Here is a 24,566-nt window from a genome sequence, read left to right as displayed (position 1 = left end):
GAATTCCACGTGATAAACCCTTGATGCAGTGTTAATTAAAAAGCATCTTTTACTTTGTGATTGCGAGAAAAGATTTTGGTTGAGCGTTCTAAGCATTCTTTAAAAAAAGATTCAGAACTACTACTTTTTAGTAGAAATCATTTTATGCTTCATTAACTGTGATATTTTATTATCCGCACTGGGTGCTATTATCACGCCATCAGCTACATGCAGAACTCGCCTAATGAGCTGTAAATTTATAAGTGCATTACAAATGCCACCAGTGATGCATTAATGCTGCACGTTAGCATCAGGAGAGTCCATCTCTAATTCAATAAGCAGCCTCAGGAGGATCTTGAAGGAATACTCCATCCACACATTGTCAGTCAAATACGCACATGCAAATACATGCGCGTTCACACGTTCAAACACATGCAGTTCTTTCACATGTAGATTGGATACTTAAGAGCTGTCGGAAGTGATTAATGGCAAGGGAAGATGACCTGCTAACTCCCACGGTATGACGGGCCAAACCTTGTTTCATAAATATGAACCCACACACACATGCACACGGGCACGCAGTTGCTTATACATGCGCTCTTGAGCGTGCCCACACACGAACTCAATCGCACACACAAAAACACAGGAAATGGGTGTGTCTGGATTTTAGGGGTCACATGTTGGTTGTTGGAATGTCACTCCGACATCCATCTCTGCTGGTAATTGTAGTGAATTTTTAAAGCCATCCATAAAAAAGAAAAAAAGAAGTGGGAAGCTGACCGCCTCTTATTTATTCATGTTCCGTCTGCCCATGTCTCCGCTAACAAAGACTTCCCCACATTTTTCCATTCTAATTTTTTTAATATGTAAACACTTCAGTTCACATCTGTGTATGTCCTATTTAAAAATCTCTCTATTTCTCACTTTGCAAAGCTAATGAGCTTTCCACAGCCAAGCTCGAAACAAGTCAAATAGATGGAGTGAGAATTCTCCCCGATGGAGCAGATGGGCAATCGGTGGCTCAGCCTGGCAGCAAGTTAACACTGTAGGACCAGCAGGAGCCGGTCGAACTGGCATTAGAGATGGTAGTTAGGCTACGTGGCAGAGTTTTGAGGATTCAAAAGGCACCATTCAAACTGAAATGCACATTTACCAAAATCCATACGCACCATTTGACATCTGGTCAGTAGCCATTTGCTGCCTAGCAGATGTCTAATGGTGTCCAACTAAGTGCTTTTTAAGATCAGTTCAAGGCAGTTAAACATGCTTTTCCTGCTATGATTGACACAAAGGCACTTGAACAACGTGTTTAAGCTGCTTCCCTGCCATCAACAGTAAATGCTGTAAACTTGTCTGGCTTGCTTAAAGCGCTACAGTGCGCGCACTGTGCATTCAGAATCACAGACATGCATGCGGCTCTGTACGCTTGAACTAACAAGAAACAAGTACAATTAAAATGCATGTGTATGCACAGCAGTTTGCTTAAAGCATTAAAACCCTACAAGGCAGTGTAATGTGCTGTAAAGAGGTTATTCCATTATTTGTCTAGGGATCTTATATTTGTCGCTAAGCACTTATTTTAACAGAGAAAAGTCAGTTTCACATAAAAAGCAGAGATGAATGTTTATCACCTTGCGTATCCTCACTCTCAGACAGATAATAGCCTTGCAACCATCTTTTTACCACTGGCTCAGACTTAAAAAGCTAATGCACAGCACGCCAAATAACTTGGCGAGAAAGCCAATTAAAGGTTCATATTTCACGCAGTAATTCTAACCTGTCACAAAATTATTGGAGCATTAACATGTGTTATTAAAAGCCTGTGAATGTATGGGAATCTGTCAAAAGCTGGAATATAATGCCTCTGTCAACACGTTTCAAGAGAAGGCCACACAATGGCCACATAAATGATACATCACAACAGTAGTGACAGCCTGAGTGGGGACCCCATACGCTTTGTGCTGCTGAATGATCCCATGGGATGTGTGTTTTTTTCTGTGTGTCTGATGTGGTGCATTCACCCCTTCTTCCACAGTGCCATCCTCAGCTGGTCAGTCGGACCACTGCAGGGTCTCGTGGTACATGACAACCCACTCTGCTCTGCCATTGGCCGAAAATGGCATCCATCTTTGCCTTTGCCAATCATGCTACCATGGAGACAGGTTGGCAACTTTGAGGTGGTGGCGGGGGTCCGGCACAGCGTTGCCAGGAGGAAGCTGTGTGTTAATATGGGTGGTGAAAGATGCCAGCGGCCAGGGGGAAAGAGAGTAAGAAACTCTGTGGGAAAATGTGAGGGAAAGAGGCTTGCCACATCAATGAAAGACTTTAAATGGTATTAAAGAACACCTGTGGGGTCTGCTAAGCATCAAATGTGCACTGGTGATGAAGTGCAAAGAGAGGTTTATTGTGCATGTGTTTACATTAATGTTTCCATATCCACACAGTAAAAAAATGTGTTGGAAACACCTGACCAATTTTTGCCCGTGTGCATGCGCTCATAGAGCAGTTTCGCTTTCATTTAGACTTCCATTGTATCTCACAGCATCCATCATCCATAAACTCCTGATGGCATAGCTGCACCCACCCACAAAAACACAAATCTATGGCTTGTTGTAGGAGCTGCCAGTATGGCTCCACCCAGCTGACAAAGAGAGAGAGTATTTTGCAGAAAAGCATACGCTCATGTGTTTACATTGTTTAACACAAATACTCAATTGCTTCTGTGAGATGCTCTACATATGCTCCTTGTGTCAAAACTGGTAACTGAAAAGTTAAAGTAAGAAGAAAATAAACATCTAATTCGTTACTTGTGCGCTCCTGGCTTCCTTGCTGTGATCAAGAGCTACAAGCCATGCAAGCATAAATGATAAATGGAGTACAGGAACACCAGTGGAGCATAATAGACCCTCCAGAACTAATGTCCCATAATTGAAATGAATGTTGTTCTGAATCAAACAAGTGTTGTGTGTTTTGGAGCCGCACCTTGTATGATAGATGAGACTTAGACTACTTTATGGCTTTTTAGGCTTTTGTATTCACAGGCCCGCACAGATCATACATCAAATGCCTGTATAAGAGTATATTCCATCTACACTGCTGAATACAGTATCTGTTGGATCCAGAATGCTATCAATATTTTGATAAAAATATTTTGGTCCACTTCTCCAGCACTACTTCAATGTGATATGTCCATTCTGGGTGGTTGTTCGAATTTTGAGCAGAGCAGTCACATAGTTTTGCTTTGGAGGAAGCACAGACTAAAATGTGAAATATGAGCTACATCATATTGGATCAGAAAAAAGTGTATGAGCCAAACTTTACCCAAAACCAAGATCATCAGCCGTTTCAGGCTGAGATTCAAAAGCACATAAAAAAAGTGAAACATTTTCAAGTGCTCTCTTACTTTTTTTTAGTCGTATATTTAGACATTAAAGAAGTGAATTAGATCTTCATAAAAACCTGTAATTACACAGAAAAACCACATATCTGCTAGAAGTGCTGTAGGTCCGAGTTCTGGAGGTGAAACGCCATTTTACATGGATCTATTTTCTTTCATGTTTGACTAACCGTTTGTGTTTGTTATTACGTTGGGCTTAGTTGTAGTGATGAAGCTTTATTTCAGTAAACACAAGGTTATAATTATTGATAGGAAGGACAGCCAAAACTATGATAATAAAAGCTTTCCTTTATGTTTTTAATAGAGTCAAACTTCCTAAAATGGGTTCAGTCCCAGGTTCAAGATATGTGTGTTATGTAAACTATGAAGGTGAAGTGGTGCTTCAAGCCCTAAATCAGCAACTGAAAGGCTGAGTGCTGGTGTTGTGGGGCCTGTGAAGCAGCAACCAGTGGAGGACAGCCAGCTTCGTGCCCCAGGAGAGGCTTACCACATTGGGTGGCAAAGTCACTAAACACCCCTTCCCCCAGCCCTGTAGTCTTTGAGCACCATTTTCTTCTTCCAACTCTCCATCCATACATCCATCCATCAGCAAAGCCTATGAGCAGCTGCCTTCTGTGGGTGTGTGTCATTGTAGCTTGGCAGGCACACACCACAGCTTTACCGGCAGGCGCTAGGGCTAATTTGATTTTTAATTCAACACGACTCCTCGGCTAATAGTTTGAGTTGGGGATTAATTAATCTGATTTGACTTGTGCTAATTTCTTGCACCCACGTCCCCGGTCTCCACCCGTCAGTGCAGCAAATAAACAAACTGGTGAGGCCGTGGTCTCGCAGGCCCTGCCCTGACACACATGAGAGAGATAGAGACCTGGGGCGACAGGTGAGGAGCCGACGGAAAAGTAGCGTGGTGCCTGTGCTGCCTTTGTATGCATGTGTATGTCGAGTGTGTTGTGTGTAGCTAAATGTGTTTATGGAGGAGGCTGGAGATGAGCCTGGTCTGACAGAGAAGTGCTGGGAGGCAGTGAACTAATCACAGCAACAGACTGGCTCTCGTAAGGAGGGCGAAACAAAGAGAAGGTCAGTAACTATTTTCACAGCCAAAATATGGGTCAGAGTGGATCTGGGTGAGTTCCTCACAGATAACTTGTATATAATGTAAAAGGGAAAAAAGTGGCTATGCAATAGAGCATCCCTGTTCTGTCTCTGAGGCTTTTAGAGGGTAGAGGGCCAAACCCAGGTAGGACCCTACAGCAGAAAAAAAAAAAAAAAAACACACTAAGTGTCCTCAGCTCACAGAGTCAGATTGAGCACTTCCACTGTTTCTAATACTCAAGGGAACTTTAAAAATGAATAGACTTAAGAGTGCAGCTTGGATGGCATGCACTTTGTGGGGAAGGCTTTGTAAAATCACTTCCTTTCACTTTGCACACCAATACCCACACGCTTGCAAGGTGCTAGTGGTGGCATAGAATTTAAGCAAGATAAATTTCAAAGTCAGCTTGCCTCTAACTTAAAATGACGCAAACCTTCTGCCGTTGACAGAAATGTGTCAATCGGAGCAGTCAAAGCTGTCTCTGTCTTTATTCTATCTTTATTTCTCTCTCATTCGCTCTGGCATGTTACCACCCTCTCTGCATGGCAGAAAATAACATTGCTCTGCTCAAGAGAGACCACACATGGGAGAAACAGCCTACGCCTGCTGCTCTCTCCTGCAGAATAATAACAAAAAAAGATAATAATAATAAAATAAAACTGCCCAACAGCTCGCACACCACTTTGAAATCTCTATCTATCACAGAGAGTCCAGCTCCTGCTCTTCCTCATTCCTGCTCTCTTAGTCAGCCCGGATTTACCATACAGCAAAGAAAAGAAAAAATGTTTATAAAAATACACATGAGTTCTCACATGATGAAAATATGAACGCATACACACACACACACACACACACACACACACACACACACACACACACACAAGGGCACAAATAGATGCACACAGGCACACATACTGAACACTACACAAATGTAAGCACACTTGGGGAAGCCATGGGAGTTCAAAAAAAGCACTGTTTTTTTCCTTCAGTAGAGCTAGTGTACATTCAGTGAACCAGTAAATTCCCAGCAGCACCAGCAGTAGTGCTCCTACAGGTCTGCTGCACCATCACACCTGAGAGGCTGCTGCTGTATGGCCAAACAGCTGTGGCCACTGCTTTAGGTCCAACATGAATTAGTAATGAATCGTGTATTCTGTTTGAATTCTTTAAAGGTGGGCTTGCTTTGGCCTCTAAGGACGCTTTCCACATGGAGAGAAGTTACTTCTGACTTCTGGTGCATAATTACCCAAGCACTCCACTGGATTCTGGGAGTACACAAATGTTTAGCCACCTGTTAGCAGCCTCCAGGCATTGCATATTAGTGGGGGGAATATGTGTTAATAAAAGAAAGGGACAGCCTGGGCGAGAAGGTTGGGGAAGTCCAGCGCCAGCAAAACAGGGAGATTTACAACAAGCCGACCCAGTTGATCTTAAGTGTGATCTGACACGCTGCTGCAGAGAACACAAATAACCTACCATACATAACCCGCCTCCTGACAACTCATTTCATCTTCTGCACTAATGAATTCATCATCAGGAGGGATATGCCTTTGGTGTCCCAGCCCTGAGCAGAGAAGGAGTAATGGCTTAGATAAGTCATCATCATCATTATTAACATCATCACTGCTGCCAGCACCTCCTTGTCTCTGTTTGGCCCATAGTTCAGTAGCAACAGTTTGGGACTGTAAAGTGTCCTTGACAGAGATGTGATAGGCAAACTTTGGTGTTCAAGGTTATTGTGAGGATGCATATCAGAGCAAAAGTGTCACAGATGTGTATCCTATGTATGAGAATCAGCGCGAGTGTGCGTATGTCAATAGAATTTGAATGTGTTTGGGGTATGAATGGATAAGTCGGTGAGTGTGGGAGCTCTTATGGGAGCAAACGAGTGTATATACGTGTGTGTATGTGTGTATTTATGAGCGCATGAAGGAGTCTAAGCGGCACAGTCAGGGAGCTGTCAGCAGAGAGCCAGAGAGCACGCTGATCACAGGGCTGCAGTGTGTTTGATGTCTCCTAGGGACTGACAGCTTCTCTCCCCTTGGGAGCCCCTTCTCTCACCCCTTCTCTGCTCCCTGCACCACCCTTTCTCTATATCATTCCTCTTTATCCTCATCTTTCCATACATAGCATCTCCTTCACAGTCTGTGCCCTGCTCGGGAGGGGTGGGTTTGCGAAAGAACACTTGTGCTCTCGTGGGACTGTTGGTACTGTTTGAGAAAACACAGAGGTTCCCAAACAAGGCTTTGTACAGCAGGAAGCACACCTGCGAGTGTGTCTCCATAAATACTGACATGATGAGCTGCCATCTCTCATAGTCTGACATTCTGGCTGACATTCAATCTGGCTTAGTGGCAAGAGGGGGCTGACAGCTGACCTTCAGCCCCGAGATGGATGAATGTGTGGATATCTGGATTTGAATGCATAATTATGTATATTAAAAAGGAAGAAAATTGTAATATTTTTTTCTATTTCAGAACAAGTTCTGCTAACCTGCTAATGCATGGGTCATTTTGCAAACAGGATTATAAACTATGGGTCAGTAGCAGCCTTATATAAAGTAATTAGCCTGCATGGCACCACAGTCAGATGCCACATTTTGATTTCAGTAGCGCTGACGAGTTTTTGGAAGTTGTGGCATTTCTTTCCTTTTTTCTTACTCTGTGGTCGCAGCAGCTGAATGGCAATATTTTCCAGCAGAGTGCAAGTTTGTGAGAGCTTCATGCTTCCCAAGTTGGAAAATGAACACGGGAATTAATGGCATGTTATTTAGTATGAGGGCTCAGATAGTTGAGGTTAGTATATTCCACTGTATACTATTTGTCATTTTCATGCCCCAGTTGTGCTTTTAAATTATCTGATTTGTGACTGCCATAAAAACTAGACATCAGTGCATCTTTGTAGTGTATGACTATCAGAATCCTCCAATATAACATAAAGTGCTGTTGGGCATGAAATCTACAACTTAAGAATTCATCTGTTATTGTCTGATATACCGCTATGAGAATAAACTGCAAACTGCATCTTTGTCATTTATCATTTTACTGTTAAATGACAAAGATGAATGAATGCTAAAGCCTATTCATATATTATACATATATTAACTCACTACGAACCCAGCATAATTTATAGCAAAAAAAATAAATTAATTAAAAAAATGTTTAGTTGTTAAATTGTTTGCATGAAATTTACTACCAAGGCAACAGTTTGAGGAATACCTTAAAACTGAGTGTCAAATTAAAAAAAAAATATTACAAAGGTGTAACAGAGTACCAGGTGCCCTGGGATTAATTTGAGAGTTAAATGTTTGTGAGACCTGATTATTATTGTGGCGGAAGACCTTTTCTGGCAACCCCTCCTACAAAGGTCAAGGTGCAGCAGGATTTCATCAGTTGGGTTGTGTGTTAGCATGAGCCCATCCGTCATGGCAAGAGAGTGTCGGCTGGATGTCCCTGTCACTAAGCTGTCCATTTTGTCAGACGGCCAGATCCATCATATTGAGATGGGGACTGAGCCTTGCTAGCGGAAGACAACCACCCCGCAAATACTTACAAATATGCAAATTAACAGCAAAATAAACATCACCCTGCAAACGAGCCATCCATCAATGACCAGTTTCTCAGCGCTGGCAAGGCAACACCAATCAGGCCCTCCATCAGGGGGAGTGATGAAATGCCATCATCACATCCTGTCATCCTCCTTCTCTCTCTCTCTCTCTGTATATGTGTATATATGTATATGTATATACATATATACATATATATATTTAAAACTAATAACTGGTTGTGACACCAGAAGAACTGCAATCGAGTGTTTGTAATTACTGTCTGTGAGTCTTTCACATCACTGTGGAGGAATTTTGGCCCACTCTTCTGTGGAGAATTGTTTTAATTCAGCCACATTGGTTGGTTTTCGAGCATAAACAGCCTGTTTAATCAGATTTTAAGTGAACTATGTCACTCCAAAACATCCATTATATATTTTGATTCATTCACAGTTGAACTTGCTGGTGTGGTCTGGCTCACTCTCCTGCCACATAAAGTGAGCATGAACTAATAGATGGACATTCTCCTTCCTGTTTTTTCGGTATAGGGCGGAAATCATGTTTTAAATGAAGTCATCCAGGTCTTGAAGCAGCAAAGTAGCCCCAGACAATCACACTACCACCACCATGTTTGACTGCGGCTCATGTTCTTTTTATGTGTTATGTGTGTTTTATGGCAGATGTGGAGGGACTCAAACCTTTCAAGAAGTTAATTTTTTTTGTCTTGTCAGTCAACAGAATCATTTTCCAAAAGTTTTCGGGATCATGTTTTTTGTGAGACGAGCCTTTGTGTTTTTTTGGTAAACAGCGGTTTTATCCCCTGTAACTCTCCTGTGGAAGTTATTTTTGCCCAGTCTCTCGAGTGAATGATGAACACTGACCATAACTGAGGCAAGTGAGGCCTGCAGTTCTTTAGATGTTGTGTTTAGATGTAGCCGTCCTGGATGACTTGCTCATGCACTCCTGGACTAATTTTGGTAGGCCGGCCACTCCAGTTGAAAACTGTTTTTCTCCATTAGTGAATGATGACTCTCACCATGATTCCCAAAACCTCAAAAATAGCCTTGTAACCCTTTCCAGACTGATAGACATCAGTGAAACTATCAAATCTCTTCTTGAGTTTCTTTAGATTGCAACATGAAGGACTGCTTTCCGAGATCTTTTAGCCTTTTTTGTTTTGTCAGACATTAAACACGCCTGAGTGTGGCTTTAGAAATTGAGCTGAGCTTTCCAAAAAAAGTGGTTAATCACAGTTAATTCATGATTTAGCAAGAAAAGCCAGTAATTTTTTCCACACAGGGCCAGAGAGCTTTGGATGGCATTTTTACTGTAAAAAACATAACTGTGCACGTTCTATTTATCTTAGTCCAATGTTAGTTTTGCGCGATGATCTGAAACATAAAAGTGTGTGAAATATGAAAAAAGAAATAAGAAAAAAGGAGGTATGTACACATTTTTCCACTCTCACACTCATTCCTCAATCTCACACACTTTCTCAGTCCATTATTGGCCGTTTTGCTCTAAATTTTCAAAGCTCTCCTTTTCCTTCAAGTGCCTGTTCATCATTGTGATTATAAGTTATCTGGACAAATTTAGAATGAATACTTGCTCTGTCTGTCTTTGTGTTTGAATGGATAATGATGTGATGGGAAACATTTTACTATCAAGGAATACAAATCAGACCACATGTGACATTACTTTCCATCCAGGCTCTGGCCTATGGGTTTTAATATATCACCTCATTACTGCTATGTGACATGTAACAGCAAGCAGATTTTATGATACATGAAACAAAAATCAAAATTATGACAATATACTTATGTTATTGGTTTCATCATTTAATCTTTCTGGTTGCCAAGCTGAAAGCTTCAGAACGCCAAGAGGGCGGATTGGAAAGAAAGACGTCTTAATGGAATAAATGTCAAAGAAAGGAAAAACACTGAGGAGTTGGAATTCTTCGGCTGCTGAGTCCAGACTCATGTTGCATTTCTGGCAGTGTGTACAGACATCCGTTTTGACCACGTTACATTCAAACATGCATATAAAGTCTCCATGTTTCACTCTAAAGTGTTTCAAAAAGTCTCTAATGAGTACTTGGGTTGTCAAAATCGACTACAAAGTAGACTCAAATGAAGCTGCACGTCATACCTCATCCATTAACTGTGAGTTGTAAGTAGTTGAATCCCAAAATGAAATGTCAAGTCTTTCCTCTCAGCTTTGGCACCTTGAAATAAATGCACCCAGACTAGTTTTGCTGGCCTGTGATCGCTACATTTACGAAAACCACAATCAATTTGCACTCCCGCGTTCTCCCTGTATTTAGCAGGCATGGCTCCCAAAGCACAACATTGTTTTTAGCTCCAGTTCATCTGATTCTGCACTTGCCACAGCAGAGCAGTTACAGCATTGTAAAGGTCTGTGGTTAGCCCGCCAGCAGCAAGTAGAAGGTCGCTTGCCTTTAGGGAGTGGAGGAACCAGCCTTGAGCAACTTGAACCACAACTCAGCGCAGCAGCCGAAAACATGGCATTCCTTAGACTACCTTAAACTGCCCTGCCGACTGCTTCACCACACATCGGTTACAGTAATTTGACAAACAGTGGGCGACGCTGCAGTGAAAACCCTCAAACTAAAACATATGTGCTACAAATGTAGTTCAAAGAGCACTGCAATTCAAGTGGAGTAGAAGACAACATAATGAAAAAAAATCCCTGCTGTCTTCATGTTATGGTGTTTGTTTCTTAAAGTTATAATTGTAACAGATCAACAAAAAGAAAAAGGAGTGATAAACACACACACACACACACACACACACACACAAAGAGAATTGATGAAGCATGCAATTCCGTCATGCTCACATCCACACTGTTTTTATGACGTGTAAAAAGCAACAAAGGATGACACAGAAGACTGAGGGGATTTCTCTCTTTAGAGGCTATTGGGCAGCCATCGTGTCTGCTTGCTACCACAGCTTTGACCACACCAACCACTGGACATCCCAACGCAGCGAGTAAAAACACTAACCTCTGTGTCCACAGCTCCCTGACTTTGTCTATTTAGTCCACTTTACGTCTTTTTTAAAACCATTGATTCCTTCTTTGTCTCTCTCTTAGGATCTCTTTGTTTTGCCCTTCACCTCCAACAACACAAACACAGCCAAAAACAAAAAGAAATCTTCTCTCACGCTTCATCTTAAGCTGCCGTTTCAGTCTTTCAGTGATTTATTAGCGATCTTCTCGCTACAGTGGTTTCATTCTCCCTCTGCTATAGTTCATGCTAGTTCCTGGACTGATACATCTGCCAACCACATGTTCCCCCCAGCCAGCCAACACTTCACTTCAGCTGAACAGTTGGACTGTGTGTGTGCTCTTGAGTGAAAGTTGGTGGTATTTCTATTGAACGTGTGCATACGCATGTTGCAGTCCATTGTGTAACCGTGTCCCCCACGTGGCTTCATTCAGAGGGATTAGAGCCCCACCTTATCCTGCTCATAAACACCATGTTCATAAAACTCCCTCGTGGAGTTGCGTGACCCTCTTGCGCTCAAAGGCACATTTATATTTGTCACAACACTGGACATGAAGAGGCATCACTCTGTATTATTGTTCCACTGCATTATCTTCAAAGCATTTTGGAAAAACGCTGGCTCTCTGTTAAGTCACCAAGTTTCCATGAGCTTATTAATAAAGGACGTTCTCTCTAGGAGAATGTCTTCAGCCCTTCCAACGCTGAGCAGCCTTCAACAGCTAAGTGGACCACCATGTTCTGCAAAGTTTCTATCACTTGATCATAAAAAAAATCCCAGTGTACCTCAAAAATGCACAGAAAAATTAATCAAAGGGAAAATAAAACTATAAATCTATTAAATCGTCATTCAGAATCTCCTCTATGACAAGACTGCTTTTGCATGTGCCTGCTGCTCCATGGAGTCCTGAATCCCACAGTGGGAGGGGTGGCTGGAGAATTAGAGCAGAGAGACAAAGTGCAGAAAGCTCTTCAGCTGAGGACCAAATGTCTAACTGGCACTGCAAAACCCAGACAGATTACACATGCTGTAACGGAAGACTTTGCAGACTTACTTAAACACACATCTTACAGAAAGTCACCGTTCCACAAGCTGCTGCCTATCAGGGTAGGCGTATCCTTCAAACTTTTCAAGTAATTAGAGTGAAGCTAAGGTGACGCAATCCGTGCTTGGATGCCTCCCCAGTAAACAGAGCTGCCAAGAGTGAAGAACTGCCCTGGCCAGAGTGAAGTCAAAGTCTGAAGAACAGTGGAGTTAGTCAGGATAAGGGAGCCCACTGCGCAGCAGTTCTGGGACACTAGCCCTGTTCTCTAAGGAGTTCTTTATAGCTGTTCCACTGCACCAAAAGAGCCCCCATCCGTGCACACAAGGGCTCCATCCGCAAATACTTCATCTGAGTCTACAAATCTTGGTTGTGTGTCCAAAAAAAGAGTTGCACTTAATGCATTTCAGTTGCATGCTTACAGTGTAATTCGATTACAGTTATCAAAAGTGTAAAGACTTATAAGTTTAGCTTTAATCTTTTAAGGATAAAGAGAGATTCAATTTGTATCATTAGAGCAGAGCATGCAGACAATGCAAAGGAAAGGCGGACAAAGAATAAGATAAGTTGTTTGCAAACTTCATCCAGTTTAATAGCAACATCTACCACCTAAACTGTTGCTATATTTGCATCTCTGGATAAAAAAAAAATGTAAATCAGCCCGTCCACTGGGCCTTTGCTCCAACATTTGGCAAGCTGGCCTGGTGATCACTTGTTATTTTAAGTTTAATCTTTTAGAAAGCTCTACATTTGCTGCTTTGCTCTTCATATCTATCTCATATTCAGTTTTTTTTTGTTCTCTCAAACATCAATGAAAACCCATCTGACCGAACCCTTGATCACATCATCCTGACTCCTCATCCATCACGACCTGTCATAACCGGAGAAGGGAAGTGGTCTTATGCTGAGTCTGGGAACGGATGTGGATCACTGAGCTGGATCGTAATACTCCGTGGTCCCAGCAGACACTTCTCGGGGTATCTGAGGGTTTGCTAGTACTAAAAAGCATAATAAAAAAAAGCAGCTTGTATTGGCAAAAGAAGCAAGACTCACCAAAGCCAAAAGCAGCTGGAGCAGGAATGGGAGCCGACTGGACTGGTGTTGAGGTGTAGAGGCCAGTCACCAGGAGACCATCGAAGGATACACTGGTGGAGATGGTTACTGAAGAGAGAGAGAAAAAAGGAACATGCTTACTGCTGGTGAAGCTGAGAGTTACTCCCAGAAACATTTTAAATATAATGCATCCAGCTGTTATTTGTTTCACCACCCCTGTATTAACACCTCAAATGAATACAGGAAGATGAACTGTGAACGCCGATTAGGTGTCAGAGATCGCAATTACTAAGTTGCATTTACGCTTCATTTGCAGGCTAAGCAGATAATTAGTAGGCGTGATGTACGTGTGTGGACAGGATGTTTGGAAGTATGTAGAGCAGCTCACTAACGTCCTGCTGCTAATCACATCAGGTGTTAGCACATGGAAAGGTAAACTGGCCGTTAAATGGGATGCCAACAAGACCAAACACCCTGCAGGAGGAGAGGAGAGTGCATGGAGGTGTTAAAGCAAAATCTAGAAGGTCACTTGCACACATATATATATATATTTAGACAGAAGTAGAAGCATTATTAAAACATGTGCTAAACCAGGGTATGAGTTACTTTAAAGGTTGCTGAACCAGAAAACAGCAGAATATCCCCACCTCACCTTTTACAGAGAAAAATGGTGGCAGAATGTAATCTACCTCATCCTCAACAAATCACAGCGCTTTAATCAAAGCCTGTCGTATTGACAACCATATTAGAACAGACTGATGAGCTAATTGGCTGTAACCCTGATAGCTTTGCTAAGCCTTTATTCTTCCCAGCCCACCACAAACAGCCACAGATCAGAAAACTCCCGGGAGTGTGTTATCCAGCTGAACACATCTACAGCTCAGTGTATCCCGCAGCACGTTAACTATTGATCCACCCGGTAAACAAGGGCCCTGAGTGATGGGACCACAGAGTCAGCTGCATCACTGGAGGAAGAGGGCTCAGTCACTGGACTGTTTCCAGCCAGACAGAGCAGAGTACAAGGAACAGCCCGTGGCTCAAAGGAGGAACACACACACCCCACCAAAAAAAAACAGAAAACAAAACCGTTTTACACATCGGGGAATAAAATCCTTTGCGGCTGAGAAAGATGAAGGCATTGTTGTTTCCTGACCCTGGAATCCCCCTGCTTATGGAGGAAAACTGAATGGGAAAATGAGGCGACACCCACAGTGAGACTGTGTTTTAGTAAGAATAGCAGCATGTCAGTTGGGTCTCAGGGCGTTCATTCTTCTGGGTTTGGTGCGTTACACTGTGGAATTCTGGGCAGAGCAGACTCCTGTGTGGCCCCGTCTGCCTGCCTGGCTGGGCGACTCCATTAACATGTCCTCGCACAAGACGCTTGTGCGTGTGTCTCTGAATGTGTGTGTTCGCCGCATGTCTGTGCATGTTGGACGTGTTACACCCTGTCTTAGGAGCAGAGTTCAGTCCATCTCTTCCCTCCCTTTCTCTCCTCCATATTAAAGCCTCAATAATTCATCCCACAACACTCCTTACTGTATCCGGACGTTTCCTCCTTTGTTTTTCTGTCGTAACTTTTGCACAGGGATCCAGCGCTCCACAAGGACTATATACAGTGTTTACTAATAGTATACACACTGTACATACAACTTCTCTCTGCTCCATTACAGTATAAAACAGTCGGTTTTATACTTTTTAATGTTGCTCTGATGATTTCTTTCAGAAACAGCCACTCAAGTAACAGGATCTAAATCTCATTTCAAGGACTTCTACTTTTTTTTCCAGCTGCTGGCATCTCCTCACAGATAGGCTTTTAGTTCCAGTTCTGTGACACACTGTTTCTCAACTTGTCACAATTTAAATGTACTGAGTAAGCCTAATTTGGGTTAATGTTATGAAAGGCCTATTTTAAAGCAAACCATGCAGGTAACTAAGTATTTTGTCATGGTCCCCCTGGTCTGCTTTTTGAGTTGCTTTACACTTTTTTAAATTTAGTTTGTTTTTCTAGTGCTTGAGGTTTTTAATTATTGTTAACTTGAGTTTTTGTTTCCTGTTTTGATTTCTTTATTATTCCAGCATACAGTGAGTCTTTGTTCTTGTTACTGTAGACAGCGTGTTTTGGTTCATGTTCTGTTTTTTATTCGTTGTAGTTATTTTAGTAGCTTTTCTTTCTCTGTTCCTTCTGTCTCATCTTTCTGTTACTGTCTGTTTCTCTGGCTGTTATTAATATCTAGTGTCAGTCTTATCTCTGTGTGTAGCGTCTTGCCTCTGGATTACTTCCTGTTTTACTTTGACGGTTAGTTATCCTTCATGTCCTGTGTTAGTTCCACTTCCTGTCTTTCCCCCCATTTGTTTTCAGCTGTGTCTCGCTCTCCACCTGTCTCAGTCCTCCATGTATATACACACACTTGTGTCTTACCTTTTGTCCCTTTTTGAAGTAACATATTTTCCAGAGGCTCTCTCTGTTTTCCCCAGCCCCAATTATTACTTTTGGACTTCTGTTTGTTTCTCTATGGTTTTGTAATTTGGGACTTAATAAAAGGTTTGTTGTTCTTGTTATCTAACTCTTGGTGCCTAAACATAACCAAATACTTTTTGCTGTCTAAACCTAATCAGAGAGTAAAAGCAAAAGTTTTAAAAAAAAATAAAAAGAGCGAGAGACTGAAAACAAAACTAATTAGAGAGTGGAGGAAAAAACAAAGTGCAAAACACACAGCTCACAAACCAGACACAAACCACCGTCTCCAGTGATTTAATTCACTGCCAATTCGCCAACCTCCAAATGAGGATTTTATCGCCCTATAAAGAAGGAAAATTATGTCTCAGCGTCCGCTGAAGCCATCGGACTGCACAGCTCTGCAACCCCAGCCGCATCTGATGGAAAGACTGTGATGCCCTGGGATGAGAACGCGCTTAAAATGATTGCATTATTGACACTTCCTACATAGCAGTTCATATTATTAATTGTGTATGGAAGAGTAATTTTTTATAGTCCCTGTCATCCACTCCACTTTGCAAACTTCTACAGCAAAGTGTAAACAAGATATAAAAACACCAGTTACGCTTTATTTCCTTTTCACACTTGATGATGACTGAGTGGTTTTTCATGGCATTGAGATTTTGTTTATTTGTCTTGACCACATATCTGTGTGAATGTGTATGTGTAGATATTGGTTTGTTTGTTTTATATGTCAGAAATAAATGTTATCATGGTCGCAAATATTAACCAGTCAAAAGGGAGAGCTGTCTGCAGTCCCTCCTGGTCAATATAAAAAGCCTTACACTTAAAATATAGACGATTGCTTTTTTTTAAATTTAATATTAGAAATGCTTGGTTGTCCACAAAAAGAAAAAAAATAGCTGGCTCTAATAACACTCTGTGAGCAACAAGTAATTTCCTTTTGCTTGTCTGCTCTGAGCACTGCCAAATTCTATCAGCGTGTACAGCGTGTACGCGAAGCTGTATTTTGAGAAAGATACATATTTTGCTTGGCAACAGAATCATTATCATATTCGCTCCATGTTGCTCAGTGCACCTCTAACACATCCCTATCTGCAGAATGCAAAGAAAAGGGCTTTCTTATAAAAAAAAAAAAGAAGCAGTTATCATGTTCATACTATGCATACACGTCCTCCTCATTTGTGCTATTTTTCTATCCCTCCACGAATACATTACCCATTCAACAAATCCGTTCCACTGTGTGGTTAAGACATGTTATCAGTCTTTACATTATGCAGTATTGATCCAAGGCCATGGCATGAAGCAGTATTTAATGGAGTAATGACTGAGTTTAATGGACTAAGTTGGACCAGGCTCAGTACGCACAAAACGCTCATTTCTGCACTTCCATTGACCTGCATCACCAAGGTTACGCACACTCCATTACTCTCCACAGACAACTTTACATGTGCTGCACAAATACAGCAAACAAAAGACTTTTTTCCCCCTGCCTTCATTGTGCCGTTTCTCTCTTTAGCCGCGCTTTACACCTTTCCTACAGCTTCACTCCCATTGAGGAATCGCTGTAAAAGAAAAATCTTCTTCCCTGCACTTTCCCCATCAACTCCTTTCTCATGCATTTTCTGCTCCCTCGCAGCAGTGTACCTCTGTTTGATGTAGAGCATGGGGTGGGGGAGAAAGAGTGGAGAGGAGGAAAAACAAGAACAGGGGTGAAGAGGGATGGAGAAAGAAGGGGTACTGGAGTGGCCCGTGGAGAGCAGCACTACCTGATCAATACAAATCCAGGATCTAAATTATTTAGAAAGGCCTCTAACAACCTTCTCTCACTCGCCTGTGGAATGCATCAGACAGATGAGCCAATCAGATGAGATCAGATCAGATCCAATCACCTGTGGGGCTGCTTCACTCACGAGCACACACACAGACACGCACACAGATCTAAAGGGAGGCCTTTGATGGTAGCCTTAACATTCTTGTCCATACTTCATTTCTGAGCAATGTTCACTTGGCCGAGGGGGATGAGGAGCCATGAGGCGGGCAAAAGAGGTGAAATTAATACCAACAGTCTCATTCAACACGTAGGCAGGTTCTGCGTTTTTGGGTATGTATTTTTCCATGTGCATTGTTTCCTCACATATGAACAAACCGAGTGTCAGGCTAGTACTGTTCATGCAAACTTCTAGATTGAACTTTAGGCTTTTTCCTGTAGTAAGGACTAATCTTTGGTTTACATGTCAAGTGCACACTTAAAAAAAAGAACAATACGTGTGCGTTAACTCTGTATTTGCTGTATCAATTTTGACTGCTAGCTTAGTAAATGGGGATAGGTCAGTAGATCTTTAGCATGCTTTAGCATGTGTCTGAGCAGTTTCTGCTGTGTGCATGTCCTCGCTCAATCCCGTGCAGGATACAGGAAAACCCTGCCTTAATGTTTTCTTTCGCTAAACCTTTGCTATTTAATGCTTTACAACAAGTTGGTATTTTACAGCATGTGGGCCGGCCGCTACTTGTTTTTTAGTGCTTCTGTTCTTAATTAAATTTTGGTTATGTGATTCTTGTTGTGTTTAGGAAGGAAGAAGAAAGTTTCTACAGACAAATGAGCTACTAAACATTAACAAGGCCTGCATACGTTGGTGAACCTTCATGTTTCAAATTTCAAGAGGCACACGCTAGGTCCAAGTGTCATGCCTGCAAGTGCTCTTGACTTAGATCTTGCAAAATCCTCATTACACTGTATGCATAGCACTCATACCCACATACAGATTCTCATATTTTATACTGGAACACACCACAGAGCACATCTCTTGGCCCTAAGCCAGTATGTAATATTGATGGTGCGATGTGGTATGCCTCATTATAGACACACACAACCGTGCTACCGCTCAACTATTGATGGGCCCAGGGCTTTCTTCACTTCTTGGGATCCACCAGGAGTAATGTTAGGGCACGAAGTATCAGAGCACCACACAACGCAACAAAATACACATCCTTTGCTGACAAGTCTCTGAGAGATCAAGTAGGCACACACACACACACACACACACACACACACACACACACACACACACACACACACACACACAGAGAGAGAGAGAAAACACACAGAGAGAAAACACAAAGTGATGACTAACTGGTAATGTTAAACTAATCTTCTGTGACAGTCTACTTTGCAAAAATATGTTCACGAAAAACTGCGAGTAAATAAAAGAAAAGCCTACTTTTCATTTAAATGTATGCATGTGCTAAACACTACACTACTTGTTCTGTCTGAGAAAATCTTGGTTTGAATTTGTATGATTAATTTTTCAGCTAGGATTCTCGATGAGTTCTTGTAGCCAGCTGCTAACCAAGAACAACAGGGCTGCATTATCATATCGCCTGAGTGCATTACGCTCTCCTGAATCCTATAAAAGCATTCTCAACGTGGGAACAACAAGGCACTGGAAGAAGACAGTGAATAGGTATTTAAATTTTACAAGATACTACAGTATGGTTTTACACTAGTCCCAGAGGTGTGCTATTGCCTTTAGACATGGCTGTAACGGTGCTAGACAAAGAACCTGTTTTTTTCCCTATATATAGTACAAACAGTGAGAGGAGAGCCATGAATGATAGAAGGTTTGGCCAATTCCTTGAGAAAAAAAATGGGTGTATTAAGCTGTCAAACACAAACCAAATGCTCATGTTGGAAATTCCAAACTAATGTGAATGGATCACTGTATGCTGGGTCAGCAATTACAACAGGGTCCAGAAAAATAGCACCCAGTGGCATTTTAAAAGCCATGGTAATGTCTCCTTATGGTGCAGCAAAGCTTAATCGGTACTGTACTTGGCAACATGTGGCATGAGCTCATTCTTAGAAATAAAGAAAAAAAAAGCATGGGAAGGGATTAAACTAGAGCTGGACAGGAAGTCCTGGAGGTCTCAAAGAAGACCTGACTTACATCACGGACGAGTGTGTTTGCATTGAAGTGGCTATGTGGTTGGCATGGCCTGAACAGCTCCTTTCTGCTCTTTGTGTACAGACACACCCACCAGTCTTAAGCCTCACCCAATTTCACTTCACTTGCACAAGTCTCAAATAAACCTATTGAAAATACCTAAAATGGAAAGAAATGACTTTAGAAGGAGGTTCTGACAAAATCTGATACAGCTGCTCCCTTTTATGCCAGGGGCTGAAAGAAACAGCTTAAAGAAGCAAGAGTCTGAAAAAGTCATTTTAGCAAGACATCAGAGTACAGACAGTGCAAGAGAATATATTATCAATGAAATTCCCTCCATCCCAGGAGGATGCCCTTTTTGTTTCCAAATGGATGGAGGTTTTCCTGGCAACGATCTGGATAAAGATAGCCGACCATCTGACCCATATCCCACTGGCAGACACACACGTGCCCCAGAGAGGACCAGGAAATGGAGGCCAGATCACAGGGAAGCTATAGTTCCATCTGTTTCCATGGCCATGCCAGTGTCGGGGTGCCACTTCACTCTGAGCTTCCTGAAATGGTTCAAACTGTCAGTCACCTGACCGTGACACCATGAAGGATAGGTTGCTGTTACCAATGACAATGAAGAAAGCAAAGATTGGAGCTTTAAACGGACAGCGTGTTCGTGGCCATCTGAATTACCCAAGTCTAAGTCTCTCCTTACAGCTTCAGAAGATTGTGTGGGAAGTGTGTTTCTGCACATATATGTGTCATGTGGCGTTCGAGTCAGGTTTTAGAGGCATCATTCCATTGCGTAACCTTCTGGCACCACCCTGGCCTGCTGGCACCGCCATCTGCTGCTGTGAAACACTAGATCACAGACGACCTATCAGCCACAGAGCTTCTACAGGTCTGCTTAACTACAACATGTATAACCTTTTCTGCAAAAAGGCTCAGAGAAAGCAGTTTTTCCTCTTGGGAGCAGGATACGTGTCCTTTCATGATCACTGCCAGAGATAACAGCCAATTTCTGTTCTCGATCCAGTTTCTTCTATTGAGGTTCTACTCTGTTTACCAAAGAGGGGAGCTGAAGCCTTTACTGCCTGCCTAACTTGGCTTCACCCCTGCAACAGCCGTGGAGAAAAAACAGGAGCGAAGAGGCAGTTCTGTCACAAGCATCCTGTTCCTCACACATAATCTGCCTCACAATCACACTTCATTGTGCAGCTCTCATACAATGCATACAATGTTCACTGTGAAAACATGAGCAGGTGTGTACGGGATCCACCAAAAGGATCCTCGGTAAATTATTTTACAATAATCAAAGGTTTTCACATTGTAATATTTATGTTTCTACTTTAGGGGCTTTTCCTTTGTTAAGTACCACTTCCACCATCTGTAAGTGTTTTATGTCCTTTTTATTCATGGTGCTAAAATGCTTACACTGGACTTAGAAGGAATACACAACCCTAGTGGGAAGGCATGTCCACCAATCAGCGAGGCAAAATAAGTCATGACAGAAGAGACTTCATAGCTTAGACAACTCAAAGGCTGTTCTCTTTACTTGAGATTAGCTTTGATAGCACATCATCTCTCTGAGCTTTTAACATTATTCATTATTTCATTGTACAGAGGCCTCAAACTGCACGCAGATCCCATATCATTACCCAGCTCTGCTTTGAGACTCTAAATAGGTTTTGATAGGTTGCACTTCTGTTACCTGGTCTTCATCTTGTTAAGAAATTTTCATATGATGAGAAGCATGAGATAAGAAAGTGATTGTATGTACAAGGGGAAAAATGCAAGAAATAGCCTAATACAACTGTAACCTAAAGCAGCAGGCAAGTGTTATATAAATATAACTGCTAAAACAAAATCCAAAACATTCGCCATGAAGGGAATGTTGTTCAGCATCAGATGCATAATTGGTGGTTGCTATAAAGGGTTATATTGTAATCGGGTTCAAGAACACCATGATTCTTTCCCTCTGTCGCGTGGTGGCTGCCAGGACTGGAGAGTGAGCTGTCCTTATGATCAACACCATGTGTTCTGTAGACAGAAAAAAGCTTCAGCTATCCAGGCCTGACAAGCAAAGCGTCTTCCGTCACTTGTCAAAGCCATCCTGAACATGCAAATGTGACATGAAAAGCCAAGGTGATCAAAATGCTAATCATGAAACTGACAAAATATAATCACATTAATGTTGGTAAAATGTTACAGAGGGAAGCTGCGACTGCATATGCCTTCCAGAGAGAAAATCCAAGGAATGCAGGAAAACATTAAAAGCTGAGTTAGCCTGAAAAGTTGGGTAAAACCCAAACCACAACTTATTGCATATTGCTGAGACACACAACACACACTGACAAATCTGTACTGTAATATAATACAAACTTGACTCTAAACTCATCAAAAAGACACCTGATCGTACAGCAATCTGCTTTCACAGCAACATACAAACAAATAGTAACCACAGACAAAAACACAGACCAAATCCAGACACTGGACATGCACAGCACTGTTGCATAACTCCCTTTCCATCTCACCTGCTCCACTGGGAGCTACCCTATAGGAAAAAAGGAAGGAGACAATGAGGGCCAAGCTGTGAACTGTTAGGCATAACGTCAATGACAGTTTTGATGTCCCAGTCAGGGACACCAGGTTGCTTTGTTTAAAAGTTGTTTATCATATTTCCACAACTGGTTTATCTCCCACAAGGAGTGTAAACTAAACTGTTTCACAACTGAGTCATCTGTGCCAGGAAGGCATCTGTCAAAGCAAGGCCTTGAGACTTTAGCCCAACGTAGAGCAGGGATTTAGATGGGCATTTAAAATGACAGAGACTAAAACTAATGACTGAAACATTTATCTGTTTTGTTTGGCCTACCAAACTACAACTTTTTTTTGACATGCCAGAAAAAAAAGTAAAAATTATGAAGCACAAACTTTGTACTCTGTCCAGTCAATCAACCAACCAATGGTTGAAACACCAAACACCAAACCTCACATCAAATGAAAGTTAAAGCATTTCAAAGGCTCTAAAATTTCCTACAGGCCTGCATATCCAAAACACTTCTGTCTTGCATCAATGCATCAATATAAGTGACAAGGCGGTAAATCCAAAGTAAGACAACAGAATTTGTAATGTATGTGTGTTTTGCACTCTTTGGTGTGAAGATGCTTAGATTTGGAAATCAGTATCTCAATCTTCATCATTAAGTGGAATCAATTACAAATGAAGAGAAAGAAAAAAAATACTTTTATAATTTCCTGGGTTCGGTACAGATAGCACTATAAACAATGTATGTGTCAGGACTATTGGAACAGTTGAGACACATTTTTTCTAAACACAGAGTCTATGTGGCTTCTAAACCCCAAAACACGTTGCGCCAAAAATTGGTCCACCCCAAGGATTGGGTCTGATTTATACATCGGGGAAACCAAACAACCTCTGGCAAAAGGGATGGCACAACACAGAAGAGCCACCTCGTCAGGCCAGGACTCTGCAGTCTATTTACACCTACAGGCCAGTGGACACTCTTTCAATGATGAGGATGTGCACATCCTGGACAGGGAGGAACGCTGGTTTGAGCGCGGAGTCAAGGAGGCCATTTACGTGAAAAGGGAAAGACCATCTCTGAATCGAGGAGGGGGCCTAATGGGAACATCTTTTGCAATCTTACAATGCTGTGATTGCAGCCATTCCCCAACTCTCTGTGAATGGTACTCATGGTCTTTGATCAGTGGTTGTTGATCAATGGTCATGAGAATTTGCATATTAATGATCAAGGAACTGACCTCACAGCCCATTGTTCCTTCAGTGGGCTGGTTTCAGTCATTGTACAAATGTACTGTTTATAAGGTTGTTGAAACCTGTAGTCGGCTGAGACTGAAGAAGTATTCTCCCACTGAAAACGCTACATCCAGATGAACAGAATCAACCTTTTGGGATGTACGCAAAGAGTCAGGTAGTGAAAAGTTTTATTTGAGAGATAGTGTGCTGTTGGAGACACACAACACAGACTTCACTTCATTTTCAAGGAGACAAATAGACAAAACCTTATAAACGCCAGTGTCTTGGAGCCGTCATGTTTTATTAAAATGAAATCACATTGCTTATATTGAATTATTTCCAACTGAGATGAAATAGCCTAAAAAGTGAATATTTTCATATTGTTTGTGAAAAATAAATAAATAATCTTTTTAAATAAAATCCTGCTGTTTAGTCTTTCCCTGAATTTACATCCTCATATTTCCAACATTACATATTCCAGACTCACTAAGACTTATGAGATGAAAGAGAATAAGTAACACCAGGTGCACCTGCCCTCGTCTTAGCCATCCTCATGGGCTGACACATCAAACTGCAGTTTTTAATCAGGCTATGAACGTGGACTTTTGAACAGTTTGAGCCTCATCAACAAAAAAACCCCACAATGTGCCCACTTCATGTTGAACTTCAGCTGTTATGACTTCCAAAAAGCAGGTCAGCTCTCTGTCCATGCAAAATTCATGGCTTTCAAAACTCAGAGTTTTTACACAATACAGTTATGTCTTCTAGGCAAAGCTCTTGACACAGAGTGATGGAAAGTAACAATGGGATATTTTATTAACCAAGGCCAGGATAAAAAATTATGTATTTTTATGTTTTTAATCTGATGCACAGAATTCGTCTACAATGGCTCTTTTTTTCCCCACCTGTGCCTGTAATACACTAACCTAGTTTTTAATGCCTACTGCCCAGGAACATCTGGACATGGTTTTCTGAAAAACCGGCTGTTCTGCTACTACTGTGCTACTGTACTACTACTGGATGTATGTGCACACAGGAGCACAAAAACAGTATGTATACATCTGTGCTCCGATATGTGCACACAGGAGTAACTCACACACATGCTTAGTGTATTCTCGGCTAACAGCAGTCCCGACCATATTCCTACTATCACAGATTTAATAGCGCTAATATGAATAATGGAACTGTCATTTCACAGAGGTTCACTTTTCATCCCAGCTCTGTCACTACATCTTAGCGTCTTTTCCACACCCACTTTTCC

The 24,566-nt window shown here is 41.8% G+C and overlaps 1 protein-coding gene across 4 annotated transcripts in view; it reads right to left on the bottom strand.

Annotated features, from left to right (window-relative positions):
• Window positions 1-24,566, bottom strand: part of reln (reelin) — a 97,390-nt gene that overhangs the window by 61,115 nt on the left and 11,709 nt on the right. For all 4 annotated transcript variants that reach the window (XM_040026012.1, XM_040026015.1, XM_040026013.1 and 1 more), the window contains exon 2: window positions 13,132-13,239. In XM_040026012.1, coding sequence (XP_039881946.1) covers window positions 13,132-13,239 — 108 coding nt within the window. The remainder of the gene's footprint in view (window positions 1-13,131; window positions 13,240-24,566) is intronic.

This window comes from Simochromis diagramma, unplaced genomic scaffold (genome assembly GCF_900408965.1).
Source record: "Simochromis diagramma unplaced genomic scaffold, fSimDia1.1 OVJJ01000293.1, whole genome shotgun sequence".
In the NCBI taxonomy this organism is placed as follows: domain Eukaryota; kingdom Metazoa; phylum Chordata; class Actinopteri; order Cichliformes; family Cichlidae; genus Simochromis; species Simochromis diagramma.
This window is presented reverse-complemented; position numbering and strand designations above follow the sequence as displayed.